This window comes from Mobula birostris, chromosome 11 (assembly GCF_030028105.1).
Source record: "Mobula birostris isolate sMobBir1 chromosome 11, sMobBir1.hap1, whole genome shotgun sequence".
Taxonomy (NCBI): domain Eukaryota; kingdom Metazoa; phylum Chordata; class Chondrichthyes; order Myliobatiformes; family Myliobatidae; genus Mobula; species Mobula birostris.
In genome coordinates, this window is record NC_092380.1 from 98,186,666 (window position 1) to 98,205,073 (window position 18,408).

Below are 18,408 nucleotides of genomic sequence, written 5' to 3' on the forward strand. Positions count from 1 at the left end.
CCACCTATCACTTCCCAGCTTCTTACTTCATCCCTCCCCTTCTCCATCTGCCTGGCTTCACCTATCACATTCTAGCTTGTCCTCCTTCTCCGACCTCACCTTCTCATTCTGGCATCTTCCTTTGCAGTCCCGATGAAGGCTCTCAGCCCCTAATATCAACTGTTTATTCATCTCCATAGATGCTGCCCGACGTGCTGAACTTCTCCAATACTTTGTGTGTGTGTTGCTCTGGATTTCCAGCAACTGCAGACTCTCTTGTGTTTACAATTGAACAGAAAGTGTTTGCTCTTTATCTTGGTGCCAAAGCAAGGACATGCCAAAACATGTTTTGGGGACCATGGTAGAGTAGCAGTTAGCACTATGCTATTGCAGTTCAGGGTGTCAGAGTTCAATTCCGACGTCATCTGTAAGGAGCCTGTACGTCCTCCACATGGAAAGCATGGGCCTTTTCTGGCTGCTCTTATTTCCCCCACAGTCCAGAGACATACTGGTTAGTAGGTTAATTGGTCATTGTAAATTAAGCGAGGGTTAAATAGGTGGATTGCTGGGCAATGCGGCTCATCGAGCCAGACGGGCCTGTCTGCACTATATCTCTAAATACGTAAATACTTTCACAAGTAAGATACTGCTCTGTGTAACTATGCCAACCATTGGCTGTCCTAGCTCATCTCCGTCCCTGCAGGCCAAGGGTTATGGTGTACAGGACTCTAATGTGATTGGTTAAGAGCAATGGACCTATCACACTAAAGTTTAGTGGGCTGGACGGTTATGGGGACCATCATGCGAACTGTTCAGAAATAGTTCTCAGCGTACCGTACCTGTTGAAATGAAACAGAGTATCTGAAGCCAGCACCAAGGGTCAAATCGACACTCAAAGTGCTGCAGCAACTCAAGAGGGTCAGGCAAAATCTATGAGAGAAATGGACAGCCAACGTTTCTCTCACAGTTGCTTCCTGACCTGCCGGGCTCCTTCAGCACCTTGTGTTTTACTCCAGATTCCGGCATCTGCAGTCACTTATGACTTATCTAGATTCTCCTTAATGGGCACAGTCATGGAACACATCTCTAAACTGGAAAACAATAAGGGAGGACATGCACATTGTAATGATGGATCAGTGTTACTGTGGTGACACCACAGAACAGATGTGTTTCATGCCCCTGCAACAATTGGTACCTTCCTTTAATACCAGCTTCACTACTGCCTTTATACAGTACAACTGAGGGAGATGATTGACTTTACTTCATCACCCTTTCCTTCCCTCATCTTACAAAATGGTTTTACTTCTGCGCTCAATAGCAACTGATGGAGGAATTGCTAACTGCCAGGCATTAGTGTAAATGTTATTTGTTTAAATTGGGAACGGTATCTTACCTGAGTTACCATAGGGATGCCCATGAAGAAGAAAACCACACAACAGACTAAGGTAAACAACGGTTTCTTGGGCCGGAGATATCCAGGGAATTCATCCACAACTGAAGTCACAATGGTCTCAATTGTTGCAAACTTAGATTTAATCAGAAAACACATGTAAATTATACACATGAAGAAATAATGGCAACAGAGGTCATCACTTTACAACAATGACCTTTTCTGATATTCAGTCTTGGAATTATTCAAATATGTCAGTACTACTACTACTGACTACATATTTTAAACAATGCTCATTAAAATCATTACATTGTAAGTTAAGTCCTTAGAAGTGATCGATTCATCATTAGCACAATGTGATGCTCTCATTACCTTTGTTTCTCCATCTGCAAATTTCAGCTGCATTGATTTCAATTGAAATAAATTTCAAAGGCTGGATGCAACATTGGCACCACTACTTAACAGGGCATGTTTATTGTTTGAAGTAGAAGTGGATAATAATGTGAAGCAGCCAATTTTCATTCATATTTATGTCACAATGAAAACTTATTCTTGGCTTTTTGACATCTGAATTCCTACAGAGCTATTTGCCTACGCTTCTGAACTAATTCAATGGCCACAAAAGGGCTTAGGTCATGTTCTAGAAACCCATAACTTCTCTCTCCTCTTGTCCTTAACATATGCTGTTCAAATTCTACTTTTGTGGGAAGGATAAGGCAGGGAAACGGAACATGAAAGTTCAAGAAGGAAGCATTTGAACAGACCAGGCAGCCAGATCAGACGGATCCTCAAAAGGAAACTCCTCCTGCCTTGAAATTTATTCTTGGTTTGGAAAATAAAAGCAACCAAATTTTGGATTTTTTTTTCTGATGATGATAACTTTAGAACAGCAGCTTGGTATTATGTCTCTTGTGCTCCAAAACAAGATATGTCTCCTATTGTGCCTAGTATCCACACAAGGAGATATTACTGATTAATGGCAGCATGCTGACAAACAAGCTACTGAGCGTTTCTGGGGTAATAACATTTAAGATGCTTTTAGAGAGGTACCTGAATATGCAGGGAATAGAGAGAGATATGAGTCATATGCAGGAAGAATGGATTAGCTTAATTTGCAATTATGCTTAGCAAAGATGTTGTGGGCCAAATAGTTTGCTCCAGTGTTCTACTCTCTTATGTTCTACGAATTGTACATCTGTTGTTATTATTTGGTTCTTCTTTCCAAAGCCTTTACATGACTGTAAAAATTATAGGGGATGGGGGAACGTGGACAATTTTAACCAACACAGCAGTCTAAGGCGGGAGGAGGAAATAGCAGCGCACCACGCGCACGCAGCCCTCCGATAAATATGATATCATATCCGTTAAATAGGGGCCGTGGGCAATTCTGATTTGATGGAGACAGACGTGAAAGCACAGAGGAACATCTGGAGAAATTTCTGAAATGCAGGTTCGCTGCCGCTGTTACTGGGCGATCGAGAATCTTCCGAGGGAAGGCCCCAAAATCCCTGGCTTTCACTGCTGCTGGCGACCGAGACTGAGGTCGAATCGTTCAGATAGAGATGGTGCTCGGTACTCGGTGTCGGAGAGCTGATCAGAGGCTCGACGTTTTCGGATGACTCAGAGTCGGACGGTGGTCGGGCATGGCAGGGAGAGTTTTCTTCCTTCTCCCGTCTGCGTGAGATGTGGGACATTTGAGAGACTTTGAACTTTTTACTGTGCCATGGACTGTTCTTCATCAAGCTATGGTATTGTTGCACTGTTGTAAATATATGTTATAATTATGTGGTTTTGTTAGTTTTTTCAGCCTTGGTTTATCCTGTGTTTTGTGATATCACACCGGAGGAAATATTGTATCATTTCTTAATGCATGCATTACTAAATGACAATAAAAGAGGACTGCCTGTCTTCATAATCTAAGTGGTTTTGAGTTGGAAGCACATTTTACATCCTGTCCATCTAATCACATCATTGACTTTAGTAAGAATTTAAAATTGGATTATCAGCTTGAAATTGCTTCAATTTCTGTTTGTTGTGGGTGTAGGAAGGGCATCAAATTTTCCTTTTCTGTCTCCGACACAATTTTGCCTCTGGCTTTGCAACAAGCCACTGGTCACAGTATTCCTGTGGAACACCATTTCTTTTGATTGGATGTCAGCTTCTGTCTGATTATGCTTCCATGAGGTCATATGCATCATTACATATATTAGCATAATATGAGTTATGGAACTAAAAGTTTCATTTCGTTGAAATGTATTTATAAAATAATTACCCCTTTCCTCTAGCGACTAATAGAACATTGATTTCTCCAACTTTTGGTTATTTCTGGCCCCTCCCCTTATTCTCCTTTTCCATTCCCTATTCTAGTGCCCTCCTCCCTTTTTCTTCATCTCAGCTGCCTATCAACTCCCGTTGGTGCCCCTCCTTCCCTTTCTCCTCTCTTATCAGTTTCCCTCTTCTCCAACCCTTTACCTTTTCTACCCATCACCTCCCAGCTTCTCACTTCATTCCCTCCCCCACCCACCTACCTACCCCCACACCTGCCTTCACCTATCACCTTCCAGCTTGTACCCCTTCCTCTTCCCCCAACCTTTTTACTCAGGCTTCTTCCCACTTCCTTTCCAGTTCTGATGTGATGAAGGGTCTCGGCTCTTCGCTCCTCTCCTGACCCGCTCGGTTCTTCCAGCATTTTGGGTGTGTTGCTCTGGATATCCATCAGCTGCTGATTCTCTTGTGTGACTGTGATCTTTTCTCACTGCGTTATATATAATTTCTGTATTGTGTTAATTACCTACACTGATTACATTATGCTATTTGTTTCAGTTCCACATTATTACAACCTGCAAAGCAATAGATCAGAAGAGTGGACCTTCATCTCTGTGAATGTACTTAGATACAGCTCTGAGGACTGATTTTGAATTGGTAAATTTACTGTTCCTGCACTTGCAGCAGGGTGCTATGTTTGAAAGGAGTTTAGGTCAGAGAATCTCCATTTCATATTCCCTTCAAGCAAGGCTCCTTGCTGAGACTGTGGCACAGGTGAATTTATGTTAAAGTCTATTATGTGCAAACATCCTCAAATCAAAATAGCTTGAACAATCATAGTGACAATGTGCCGAGAACTCCGTGTTCATTGGAAATTTCATTAAAAAGGCTACAAAATTAATGTCACCAAAATAGAAACACAAGAATATGCTACAGGGTTAACGTGCCCTTCATTGTGATTCATGAAAGCATATAAAATAGGGATCACTTCAAAACTTGGAAATTAATCATGAAAGTAGAATAATTATGATAATAACCTGTCTAAGTGGTGCTTAGAGAGGAGGGTGGTGGTGAAATTCGTATGTCTAATGTTGTTTCCACCGAATGTCAGACCCTAATCACAGAAAGCATAAAGCAACAATTCATGCAGTAACTAAGTAAATGGAATTACTGTAAGTGTTTCATGATTTACCATTGTGTCCAGTCCAAGCGTTAGGAGCATCAGAAAGAAAATTATAGCCCAGAATGGAGATAAAGGAAGCCTCGTTAAAGCCTCTGGATACACCACAAATGCAATACCTGGACCTGCAACGCACAAAGAATTGCATGTATAAAACAAAACGAGTGTTTAACTACACTTTCTTGCACTGATCTTACAAGAAAGATCTTGCACTCATGGCAGCCCCACCATCTCCTATTGTGATGCGTCTCTGGGCTTTGTTACATTTCTGTTCTTGAGTCCTTAGATCCTGGAAAGAAGATCTTAAGTTTCCAACCAGTCCACACTTAAAGGAGTTGATTTATTCAACAAAAGCCATTATCTGATCCAGCAAATTAGAATTGAAAGAGGAGTGAATTCTGTTTAAACATTTTCTGAGCAGTCAGTGGGAGCACAGGTCGCTGCAGGCTGCCCCCTTGTGGCATCTTGTCGACAGTGCCAAATCTTGTCCAAAGATTTCTCAAAGATGGTAAATACTTTCATGGTAGAATCTTTCCGTGACTGTCGTGCGCGTGCGCGCGCGCATCACACAAACACACACACACACACACACACACACACACACACACACACACACACACACACAGAGAAAATCTTTCTGTGAAAATTGTTGCTGGTGCATTTCCACTATCAATTCAACCCACTGTTTCCAATTATACCTCTCCCCTCCCTCTATAAACCATAATTTTGGCTTGAGGTTCCCAACAGTGATACTTGAACACTGGTGTCTTCAATGTTTTGACGATGATATGTGTAGATTATGGTGTATAGAGATGAAATAGCAAACTGTGTTAGTGTCTTGCATTGAATGAAGTACTTTGACTTGATATTATTTTGTGGATGTGTGTATATGTGTGTGTGTGCTGTTTGTGTACATGCCTGTGTGCTCATGTGTAGCCAGAGTGGATATTGCGTAAATTGAGATGAGATTCAACTACAATGTCCGTATGTTGCCATAATCATTGGCAAGAACCTCAGACCAACGATGTCATCAGTCTGGAGTTTGACTCCATTCCTGTTGGACTTTTACGTCACCAGTCAAATGAATATCTTGGGGAAATAGCAGATACTAATGCACTAAAAATATGGAGCTTAGCAAGTAATTCCAGTGTTTCTGTTTAACATTACCTTCATCTGCAACTTCGGTGATGGGTACTTTAAGTTCTTTTGCCATGAATCCAATGACGGAGAAGATAACGAAGCCTGCAAAGACACTTGTGGCACTGTTGGCGCATGTCACCAGCAGAGTGTCCCTGGAGGGGGCAGAGGCAAGCAGTGTAAAAGGAAAGGCATCAGTCACAGGCAGAATCACAATCCACACCACCCATATCCCCAGCCCTAAAGCAAGGAAAGATGACCATGGTCCTCTCGCATACCTGTATATGTTGTTATGGAATTTATTATATGAAGAGAGCGTTATCAATCCTCCCCATGCAGCAGAGAGTGAGAAGAAAATCTGAGTAGCAGCATCCTTCCACACCTTTTGAGCAGAAAGAGAAGAAATATGACTTTAAAAAAGGAAGGCAACTTTCATTTTAACAACAACCAGCCACATTCAGATAACCTCTTTCAATTGTCGAAACGTTCCCAGGTGTTTGACTGAGTACCAGAGGAGACAACTTGACAACAAGCTCCATTGGCAGGTTTTAGGTTATTTCAGATCAGCTGCAGACTTCCTTCAACACGATCTTATTTTCTGCCATTTCCCTCAAAAGCACTGTACCTTTCACAGGGGACATTATAACCACCCAGAATGAAGAATTAGCAGCTTGCAGTCTGAACATCAGTCCAAAATGGTGAATTCAACATCAAATCAATCACAGAAAGCAAAATAAATATAGGAAAAGAAATTGAGAGGAATAAATAACAAAATATAAACTATTTTCCTTAATAACTTCAATAGGAAACACTAAGGTTTGGTGCCAGAAAAGGTTGCTTGGCAACAACAAAGAAACTAGAATATCTATAAAGGCTGCTATAGAATAGACAAACACAACCTTCTTCTGGCAAGATCACAAAAATCAGTCAGTACAGAGGCAACAAACACAAAAAGCCAGAGAAACTCAGAAGGTCAGGCAGCAACTATGGAGGGAACAAATAGTCAACTTACTTATCTTAACATTTAATTAGAGTTGCTTATTGTGGAATGAATGGCATGATTACTTCTGTCTACCATGCAGACACTCACAGAAGGTCTGCTTATCACCTGAGGCCAGCATTAGGACACAAGATGCTCTCTGCGTAATCACCCTGGACAGCAAAGAATCATCACTCACACAATGGAAAGGAAGTCTTCTGGGTGGTGAATCTGTGGAATTTGTTGTCATAGGTGGCTGTGAAGGCCAAGTCAGTGGGTATATTTAAGGTGGAGGTTGACAGGTTCTTGATTAGTAAGGTTATAGGGAGAAGGCAGGAGAATAGGACTGAGAGGGGAAATAAATCGGCCATGATCGAATGGCATAGTGGACTCAATTCTGCTCCTAGGTCGTATGTTCTCATGGACATTTCGGGCTGAGATCCTTCATCAGCTATATTCCCCTTCACAAATGCTGCTGAGTTTCTTTAGCTTTTTGTGTGTGTTGCCCAAGATGTTCAGCATCTGCAGTATCTCCTGAGGGTCACTACAGGAATGTTACACTATTAGATATACTTTACTGGCAAAGCACTCAATATCTTGCACTCTTCAGAGTGACAAGCACCTTGGACACCAACTTCCTGATGTCTGCATTTTATTACATGTGTGGTTAGTGTACGCTCTTGATACTGTTGACATCATCGTTATTTTCACCACACATCTGTCCCAATTGGATAGGTTGGACAGTTTAAAAGAGCATCTAGTTAGTCAAGAGATGGAGAGATGGATAAATTTCTGTCACGATTTTGAAACTGAGGAGCCTGGCTGTTAAAAGGACAGCAGGATGAACAAAAATAGGAAATTAAATTACTCTCCATACAGTAGTGTATTTGGATATAAATTATTAATAAGCATTTTATTACAGCATTTACATTCACGGCCAGTTTATTAGATACACCTGTACACCTTCTCATGAATGCAAATATCTAATCAGCCAGTCATATTGCAGCAACTCAATGCATAAAAACATGCAGACATGGTCAAGAGGTTCAGTTGTTGTTCAGACCGAACATCGGAATGGTAGAAGAAATGTGACCTAAGTGACTTTGCCTGTGGTATAATTGTTGGTGCCAGATGGGGTAGTTTGAGTATCTTAGAAACTGCTGATCAGCTAGGACTTTCACACACAGCAGTCTCTAGAGTTTACAAAGGATGACAAATAAAGAAAAAAACATCCACTGAGTGCAGCTCTGTGCATGAACACACCTAGATAATGAGAGAGATCAAAAGAAAATGATTAGACTGGGAGTTGACAGGAAGGCAAGAGCAACTCCAGTCACCACACGTTACAACAGTGGTGTGCAGAAGAGCATTGCTGAATGCACAACATGTCAAACTTTGAAGTGGATGGACTACGGGAGCAGAAGACCACAAATGTACACTCAGTGGCCATTTTATTAGGTACAATAAAATAGCTATTGAGTGTATTTCACCATTGGAAGCAGGAATTGTAGAGTATAAAAGAAATTTTTTGGAAATATTTACATCATTGTCCTTTTAACCAATGAAATGAAAATCAACATGCATCTTAAAATACTAGCTAGTCTGTAACTATCAACAAATTTATTGAGCAGTGGATCAGATTGACTCTGTGACAATTGTGGAACGTCAGGAGGAGGAAGCGATGGTAAGAGATTGCTTAGCTGTAATCGTGAGAGCAATCAATTAATATTTTAGGCTGCTTTACAGGAAGAATAGTTGGTTAACTCTTCGAATCGATCAGAAATTTCTAAAGTGGAGAAGGGTGCTTCACTGGGGGAATATGGAATCATTGACATCTTCTTCAGGATTTCAATTGTTAAGTGTGTTCTTCCTTAATCTGGATATTTCTGCCTACTCCATGGAGCTATGATGACAAATGTCACCATTTCTGGCACTATAACAACCATAATATCCAGCCTTCTATGCTTCATGTACAAACACAACCTGATTCTTTTAAGTAATAAACACAAGGGATTCTGCAGATGCTAGAAATCTTGAATAACACACAGAAAATGGTGCAGGAACTGAGTAGGTCAAATGTCGACTGTTTATTTCAACTCCATAGACGCTAGCTGACCTGTTGAGTTCCTCTAGCACTTTGTGTCTGATTTCTTCAAATTATATTTACTAGTTTCTCACAATGACCTATTTCTCTATTCTTCCTATCAAAACAAATTACCTCCCACATCTCCATATTACACCACCTCCCTCATTCACTTAACTATTTTAACTTTTCTTCTGAGTCAGAAGATCAGAACTGAATCAAGTGTACTATGATGGTCTTATACAATGTGAAATCTGTTTTGCAGCAGCAGTACAGTGCAAAGATATAAAATTATGAAACATTACAAATTAAATAAATAGTGCATAAACAGAAAAGAACGATGCCCCATTCTGGAGGAATCTATACAAAAAATCCAGGCTGATGCTCCAATACAGCACCAGAAGGTCACTGCACAAGTCAGTGATGCTAACTTCTGGACGAGACATGGCACCAATATCCCTTCTGCTCTCACAGATGGACAGAACAATCTCAGCAAAGGGCTACAGGTATCAGGAGTCTTAATGGTAGTGTCTTTCTGACTCAGTCAAATCACTTTAACAGAATATCAGGCCATTGCCACTTTTCTGTTCTGTGGTATCTTGTTGGTTGCTCTGTTTTCTGTATCATCACAGTGAGCATTTTGTTTTAAAAACCATCATTGCCTGTATAATGTTCCAAAGCTGTGAAATGTACTACATAAAGTCTTCATTTATTCCAAATGTTACAACACACACTGTAAACTTGAAATTATTTGTTGCATTGTTTTACATTTCTAATGAACTGTTCTTTCTGGTCAAATGCCCACTAATGCTCAATAGTAGGGAGAAGCACTGATTAGTAGGAGTCCTTTCTAAATGGAAACAGATGTTATAAGACTCAAATATCATTTATTCATGAAACATTCTATGAATGTTCTTTCATTTCCATGGTTCTATTTTCTCAAGGAGGTTCCAATTATTTCAATCATTCATTCTGAAAAAGAAAAAAATTTGATTTATGGAACAGAATCTATTAGAGTGAAAATGAAAGAAGGAAATTGAATTTAATTCATGAATGCAATTTACTGGGCTCAGCAACTGCTAGGCTGCTTTAGGCTGCCCTCATGTGGTAACTTACTCAAAGTTGTACTTTCATTTGAATGTCAGCACTAGCACATTGTAACCACGGTGGGGTAGCAGTTAGCGTAAAGCTATTACAGCTCAGAGAATCGGAATATTAATTTCAGCGACATCTGTAAGCAAGTTGTACATCTTCCCTGTGACTACATGGGTTTCCTCCAGGGTGCTTTGGTTTCTTTCCACAGTTCAAAGACAAACCAGTTGGTCGGTTATTCGGTCATTGTAAATTATCTTGTGATTAGGCTAGTGTTATATAGGTAGGTTGCTAAGTGGTACAGTTCATTAGGCCAGACGGGCCCCTTCCTTATTGTATCTCTAAATAAAATAAATATAATTTTAAAAATTTGGTCCCAAGTTAAAAAGGGAAGAAAAGGAAACCTCATTGTGAAGGGAGCTGCCCATTTAAAATGGTTCCTCCTCAGATTAACCTGTACCATCAATGCTGTTGCATAATCTTGCCGTCAATGTCATTGAGAATCATCCAATCAAAGCATCAATAACACCATAAGATATAGGAGAAGAAATAGGCCATTCGGCCCATCAAGTCTGCTCCACTTTCAATCATGTGCTGATCCAATTCTTCCAGTCATCCCCAGTCCCCTGTTTTCACCCCATACCTTTTAATGCCCTGGCTAATCAAGAATCTATCTATCTCTGCCTTAAATACACCCAATGACTTTGCCTTCGCGGCTGCTCATAGCAACAAATTCCACAGATTTACCAACCTCTGACCAAAGTAACTTCTCTGCATCTCCATTCGAAATGGACATCCTTCAATCCTGAAGTCCTGCCATCTTGTCCTAGACTCCCCTACCATGGGAAATAACTTTGCCATATCTAATCCGTTCAGGCCTTTAAACATTCAGAATGTTTCTATGAGATCCCCAGTCATTCTCCTGAACTCCAGGGAACAGAGCCCAAGAGCTGCTAAACATTCCTCATATGGTAACCCTTTCATTCCTGGAATCATTCTCGTGAATCTTCTCTGCACCCTCTCCAATGTCAGTATATTCCTTCTAAAATAAGGAGCCCAAAACTGCACACAATACTCCAAGTGTGGTCTCACGAGTGCCTTACTGAGCCTCAACATCACATCCCTGCTCTTATATTCTATACTTCTAGAAATGAATGCCAACATTGCATTCATTTTCTTCACCACCGACTCAACCTGGAGGGTAACCTTTAGGCTATCTTGCACAAGGACTCCCAAGTCCCTTTGCATCTCTGCATTTTGAATTCTCTTCCCATCTAAATAATAGTCTGTCCATTTATTTCTTCCACCAAAGTGCATGACCATACACTTTCCAACATTGTATTTCATTTGCCACTTCTTTGCTCATTCCCTTAAACTATCTAAGTCTCCCTGCAGGCTCTCTGTTTCCTCAACACTACCCGTTACTCCACCTATCTTTGTATCATTGGCACATTTAGCCACAAATCCATTAAACCCACAGTCCAAATCATTGACATACATCGTAAAAAGCAGCGGTCCCAACACCGACCCCTGTGGAACTCCACTGGTAACCGGCAGCCAGCCAGAATACGATCCCTTTATTCCCACTCTCTGTTTTCTGCCGAACAGTCATGCTGGTAACTCCCCTGTAATTCCATGGGCTTTTATCTTGCTTAGCAGCCTCAAGTGTGGCACCTTGTCAAAGCTTTTCTGAAAATCCAAGCACACCACATCTACTGCATCTCCTTTGTCTACTTGTAATTTCCTCAAAAAATTGCAGTAGGTTAGTCAGGCAGGATTTTCCTTTCAGGAATCCATGCTGGCTTTGGCTGATCTTGTCATGTGCCTCCAGGTATTCCGTAATCTCATCCCTAACAATCGATTCCAACAACTTCCCAACCACTGATGTCAGGCTAATGGGTCTATAGTTTCCTTTCTGTTGCCTCCCACCCTTCTTAAATAACAGAGTAACATTTGCAATTTTCCAGTCATCCGGTACAATGCCAGAATCTATCGATTCTTGAAAGATCATCGTTAATGCCTCCGCAATCTCTCCAGCTACTTTCATCAGAACCTGAGGGTGCATTCGATCAGGTCCAGGAGATTTATCCACCCTCAGACCATTAAGCTTCCTGAGCACCTTCTCAGTCGTAATTTTCACTGCATATACTTCACTTCTCTGACACTCTTGAATATCCGGTATACTGCAGATGACTTCCACTGTGAAGACTGATGCAAAATTCACATTCAGTTCCTCTGCTATCTCATTGTCTCTCATAATATCTCCAGCGTCTTTTTCTACTGGTCCTATATCTACCCTCAACTCTCTTTTACACTTTATATACTTAAAACAGCTTTTAGTATCTTCTTTGATTTTAGTCACCAGCTTCTTTTCATAATTTATCTTTTCTTTCCTAATGACCTTCTTAGTTTCCTTCTGCAAGTTTTTAAAAGCTTCCCACTAACTTTGGCTTCCTTGTATGCCCTCTCTTTTGCTTTTACTTTGGCTCTGACTTCACTTGTCAGCCCTGGTAGTATCCTTCTTCCATTCAAAAATTTCTTCTTATTTGGAATATATTCCCTCATTTTTTGCAGAAACTCCAGCCATTTCTGCTCTACTGTCCTTCCTACTAGTGCCCCTTTCCAGTCAACCTTGGCCAGTTTTCTTCTCATGCCATTGTAATTCCCTTTATTCCTCTGAAATATTGACACATTGGAATTTATTTTCTCCTTCACAAATTTCAAAGTGAACTCGATCATATTGTGATCACTGTTCTCTAAGGGTTCTTTAACCTTAAGCTCTCTTATCACCTCTGAATCATTGCACAACATCCAATCCAACACAGCCGATCCCCTAGTGGGCTCAACAACAAGCTGTTCTAAAAAGCCATTCCTTAGACATTCTACAAATTCTCTCTCTTAAGGTCCAGTACTGACCTGGTTTTCCCAATCCACTTTCATGTTAAAATTCCCAATGATTATCATGACATTGCCCTTCTGACATGCCTTTTATACCTCCTGCTGTAATTTGTAATCCACATCCCAGCTGCTGTTTGGAGGCCTGTATACAACTGCCATTAGGGTCCTTTTACCCTTGCCATTTCTTAACTCAACCCATAGAGACTCTACACCTTCCAATCCTATGCCATCCCTTTCTAATGATTTAATATTATTTCTTATACACAGGGCCACACCACCCCCTCTGCCTACTAAACTATCTTTCCAATACACTGTATATCCTTGGACGTTCAGCTCCCAATGACAGCCATCCTTTAGCCAAGTTTCAGAGATGGCCACAACGTCATTCTTGCCAATCTGTAGCTGAATTTTAAGATCATCCATTTTATTTCTTATGCTGCGTGCATTCAAATACAACACTTTCTGTCCAGTATTTGTTGATTTTTGTTTTAACTGCACCACAACTCTATTACCCTGTAACTCACCCCACTGGCTGTGATTAAGCCTCATCTCCCGCCTATCTTTTCTACCATCTCTGCTGCACACTAACTTTGATCTATTTCTGTTTTCCCCCTCCTCAGCCCTATCACTCCAGCTCCCATCCCCCTGCCAAATTAGTTTAAACCCTCCCTAACAGCTCTATTAAACCTGCCTGCTAGGATATTGGACCACTTCGGGTTCAGGTATAACCCGTCCTTTTAGTATAGGTCGTACCTCCCCCGGAAGATGCTCCAATGATCCAGGAACCCAAATCCCTGTCCCCTACACCAGTCTCTCAGCCATCAAGATGAAGAAATTTTGGCATAAAGATACATTAGAAACATGGAATAATATGAAAAGTGTAAGAAAATTGAGTGAAATATGGGGAATTGCAACATAGAAACAAATAGTTTAAGTAGGGCGAGAAAGTAGGATGCAGAGGCATTTAGCTATTCTAGTGTATGGCTGCAGTGATGATTGGCTTCATAGCTGTGGATCACTTTTGTGACTTCCATTCTTAATATTATTTGTTTCCTTTTATTGTTTGCACAATTTGTTTTTTTTTCTGTACATTACATTGGGTGTTTGACAGTCATTTATTTATGGGTTCCATTGGGTTTCTTTGTTTTGTGGCTGCCTGTAAGGAGACGAATCTCAAGGTTGTATTGAGTATACATACTTTGAACTTTGATCTCCAAAAGGATAACATGCACCTACAGCAACTAGGAAAGCGGAGAGAATGTTAGAGAAAGTGAATGCAAAATTCAGGAGTTCTGCTTCAGTTATGTAGGATGTTAGTGAGACATCAGCTGGAGGACTGGGTTCAATATCATCCTCTTTATTTAAAGAGGGATATAATTACATTGCAAGCAGTTGAGATCAAGTTTAACAGAAGATTGACTTATGAGGAAAGGTTGAACAGTCTGGGCTTGTATCTGCTGATATAACTGAAACATTCAATGTCCTGGGGTGTCTTGACAGAGTGGACGTAGAAAGGGTGTTTTCTCTTTTGGGAGAATCTAAATCTACTGATTGCCATTTTAAACAGGATGAGATGAGGAAAAGCTGTTTTTCAAAGGCTTTTCAAAGTCATCATAATTCTCTTCCTCAAAGTGAGTCTTAAACTATGTTTGAAGTAAAGGTAGAATGTAATTGATAAGCAAAGAATGCCAGATAAGACCAAAATGTGATGTTGAAGTTACAGCGAAATCAGTCATAATCTTATTAAATCAACTGCTCCAACCAAGACCGTAAAAAGTTGCAAGGAGTTGTGACTGTCGCAAAAAAAAAGTCTCCTCCATTGACTTCATCCACACTTTCCACTGTATCAGGAAAGCAGCCAACATAACCAAGGGTCCCTTCCCTCCTTGGCCATTTGCTCACCTCCGCTCTGCCATAGTGCATAAGACACAAAAGTTCGAGAGTACGTAGCATCAGGTTCAAGGAGGGCTTCTACCCTGTTGTTATAAGGTACTTGAATCGACTTCTTCGACATAAGGATGGACTCTTGATCTCTCAGTCTACCTCATCATGATCGTTAGCTTGATTTGTCCAGCTGCACAGCAGTTTCTCTGTAACACTATATCCTGCATTCTTTTATCTCCTTGGTACCACCTCGATATACAGTACTGTGCAAAGGTTTACACAGCGAGGGAGCCTACGAAGTTTGCATAGTGCTGTAGTAATTTTATGTATTGCACTGCACTGTTGCCACAAAAAAACAAATCCAATGACAAATCAGAATTAGAATCAGGTTTAATATCATCGCCACATGCCGTGAAATGTGTTAATTTAGCGGCAGCAGTACAATGCAATACATGATAAATATAGAAAAAATAAATAAATTACAGTAAGTATATACGTATATTAAATAGATTTAAAAATTGTGGTGCAAAAACAGAAAAAAAAAATGAAAAGTGAGGTGGCGTTCATGGCTTCAAAATCCATTTAGAAATTGGATGGAAGAGAGGAAGAAGATGTTCCCGAATCACTGAGTGTGTGCCTTCAGGCTCCTGTACCTCCGTCCTGATGCTAATAATTAGAAGAGGGCATATCCTGGGTGAAGGGAGTCCTTAATAATGGATGCCACCTTTCTGAGGCATCGCTCCTTGGAGAGGCCTTGGATACTATGAAGGCCAGTACCCATGATGGAGCTGACTAATTTTACAACTTTCTGTAATTTCTTTCGATCCTGTGCAGTACCCTCCCTCCCCTGCATACCAGAGGAGTGATGCAGCCTGTCAGAATGCTCTCCATGGTACATCTGTAGAAGTTTTTAAATGTTCAGGAAACAATCCAAATCTCCTCAAATGCCTTTTGAAATATAGCCCCTGTCTTGCTTTCTTCATAGCTGTATCAATATGTTGGAAGCAGGTTAGATCCTCAGTGACAGTAAGCTAGATTCTGATATGGGCCTCTGCTGTGGACTGAGAGTGGGAAGGGGACAGGGAGAGGGGAATCATGTTTGGATAAAGGGGGAAAGGAGATGGGAGGGAGCTGAAAGCACCAGACAGACAGTCCATAATGCATAAACCAATGAACCATTTGTTGGTGTAACGGGTTTCTTCTTTTATGTTACTGCAAAGGCTAACAAAATGGCTTCTTTGTTATTATAATTAAAGTGGCTTTTCTGTAATAATAACTGCTGAGAAAGTTCTCTTTCTAGCAGCTTGTTTGGATTACAAAGAGAATTGTATTCATTTGTTAACCAATTGGGATAGATGTTATTCTTTCTTGCGTGTCTGTAAGCTATTGTTCGCAGGCTTTGGCACAGAAGGCGCGATGGGGACGGAGAGGGGAGACGCGATGCTGTAAGCTGGCTGACGGGACAGACCCCGAGTGGGAGTCCGAAGCCCAGGGTCTTCGGCAAGGAGAGGAGACGAAGACAGACTCGTGTGGAGCGTCTGGTCGACCACCATGGTTGGTCCCAGGTGGGTCGAGGGGGTCGGAGGGGATCGAATGGTGGAAAGAAGACTCCGTTAATTGAGCTCCAACTGTTGTGCACGAAGTGGTTGAACTTTGATAAGTTTGGCGCCTTTTATTTTCCTTTTATATTTTATCTCTATAAATTACATAGTTCCAGTAAGATCTATAAGGTGTAATCATTTAATCCCATATGGTGTATTGTCTGTTATTTGGCGGTGCGGGGTACAGCATCCACACAAACTTGATTACCCAGTTTGGCGGGGCTGAAGGCTGCTCCCCCTAGACGAAAGCGAGTTGAGTGAGCCTGAAGTTTACCAGGGGGCTACATTGGGAATCAAATTACCTTGCTTGATGTCTCAGGGCTAGATGTATTGTAATGTATGGAATGGTCTGTGTGGATGGTGTGCAAACCAAAGCTTTTTACTGTACCTTGGTACAAGTGACAATAACAACCCAAATAACAATTAAGTGGCAGAGCAGGTTTGAAGAGTCAAGTGTCTTTCGGCTGCCCCAAGTTTTTATGTTCATACATACCATGAGTATGAAGAGACTGTATCATTTGTAGTAAGAGTTCAAGGAGGGAAATACATTAAAGGATTGGGAACTAGAGGAAGTCCTTGCAAAAGTAAAGTTTTAGAAGTAGCCCAATGGAGTTTCTCAAGATGATAAGAAATGAGTGAATTGGTCCCGGACTTGAGATCTGCAAAATCTCTTGCCTCTGATATCTCTGTAGACACTGCCTGACCTGCTGAGTTCCTCCAGCATTTTCTGTGTGTTACACTGGATTTCCAGCATTTACAGAAGCTTTTGTGTCCCTTGTGTCTCCAAATCCTTTTCATTATGTGGAAAGCAGAGCTATGCACAGTAGAGTATGTGCTTCCAACCAGGTTTGATAGGTTTAGTATAACTTCCCTGCTTTTCAAATATATCTGGTGTTTGTGTTCCATACATTAAATAGAATTATTATTGACTGATGTCACTGTTTTAAATCTTAGTGGACAAATTAAGATACTTATTTTCTAAGAGTATGAGCATCTTTATTATTATTTTTATTATTCTGATCAATTTAAAATCATGCACTACTCAAGAGGGTCAATATACACAGAACAAACAAACAAAGATGTTGGTCTGAATTTGTTCCCATAATCACCTCTAAGAATTAAATGTTAGTTAAAGCATGTATTGCTATCTTCCATGTGCTATACAACTCACCAATAGCTATTGAATCGTCTTAATTAACTTGCCTACCTTGGCATCCTTCAGCTTATCCCAGTTAGGTGTAATGAAGTACCAGATCCCATCTCCGGCTCCAGGCAGAGTAATTCCACGGAGCAGGAGGATGACAAGGACAACGTAAGGGAAGGTGGCTGTGAAGTAGACAACCTGTAGATAGAAGGCAGAAAATGCAATAAAGCATTGCCAATCATTTCTTGAAAATCACAAGATCGGTACATGAAAGAATGCCGTAACCCACCTTTCCCGATGATTTTATGCCTTTTGCCAGGGATAAATAAACAATTATCCAGGCCAATAACAGAGTCATTGCTAATTCCCACCGTATCTTCCCAGGATGTTCAATCCCCGCAGAAATTTGTAACACAAAGTACCTGTTGGAAACAGTAGCAATCATGAAAGCATTGCAGAGTTTGGAGAAGAGAATCTACACTCAGTTGCCTATTAAGTACAATAGTGGAACCCAGAGTGGCTTCTGCTGCCTCAGCTCATCCACTTCAAGGTTTGAAGGGTTGTACATTCAGAGATGCTCTGATGCACACCATTGTTGTAACACAATAACATTAGAGTTACTGTCACCTTCCTGTCAACCTGAACCAATCTCCTCTGACCTCTCTCATTTCACCCACAGAACTGCCCTCAGTGGACGTTTTTTTGTTTTTCCTACTATTCTCTGTGAATTCTAGAAGAGACAGTTGTGCGTGAAGACCCCAGGAGATCAGCAGTTT

At 40.9% G+C, this 18,408-nt stretch overlaps 1 protein-coding gene across 1 annotated transcript in view; it reads right to left on the reverse strand.

The window, feature by feature from the left end:
• slc6a5 (solute carrier family 6 member 5) overlaps positions 1 to 18,408 on the reverse strand; it is a 68,909-nt gene that overhangs the window by 16,343 nt on the left and 34,158 nt on the right. The window contains exons 8-13 of the mRNA XM_072272743.1: positions 17,922 to 18,054; positions 17,696 to 17,830; positions 6,230 to 6,333; positions 5,982 to 6,106; positions 4,827 to 4,939; positions 1,373 to 1,504 (exon numbers count right to left, since the gene is read on the reverse strand). Coding sequence (XP_072128844.1) covers positions 1,373 to 1,504; positions 4,827 to 4,939; positions 5,982 to 6,106; positions 6,230 to 6,333; positions 17,696 to 17,830; positions 17,922 to 18,054 — 742 coding nt within the window. The remainder of the gene's footprint in view (positions 1 to 1,372; positions 1,505 to 4,826; positions 4,940 to 5,981; positions 6,107 to 6,229; positions 6,334 to 17,695; positions 17,831 to 17,921; positions 18,055 to 18,408) is intronic.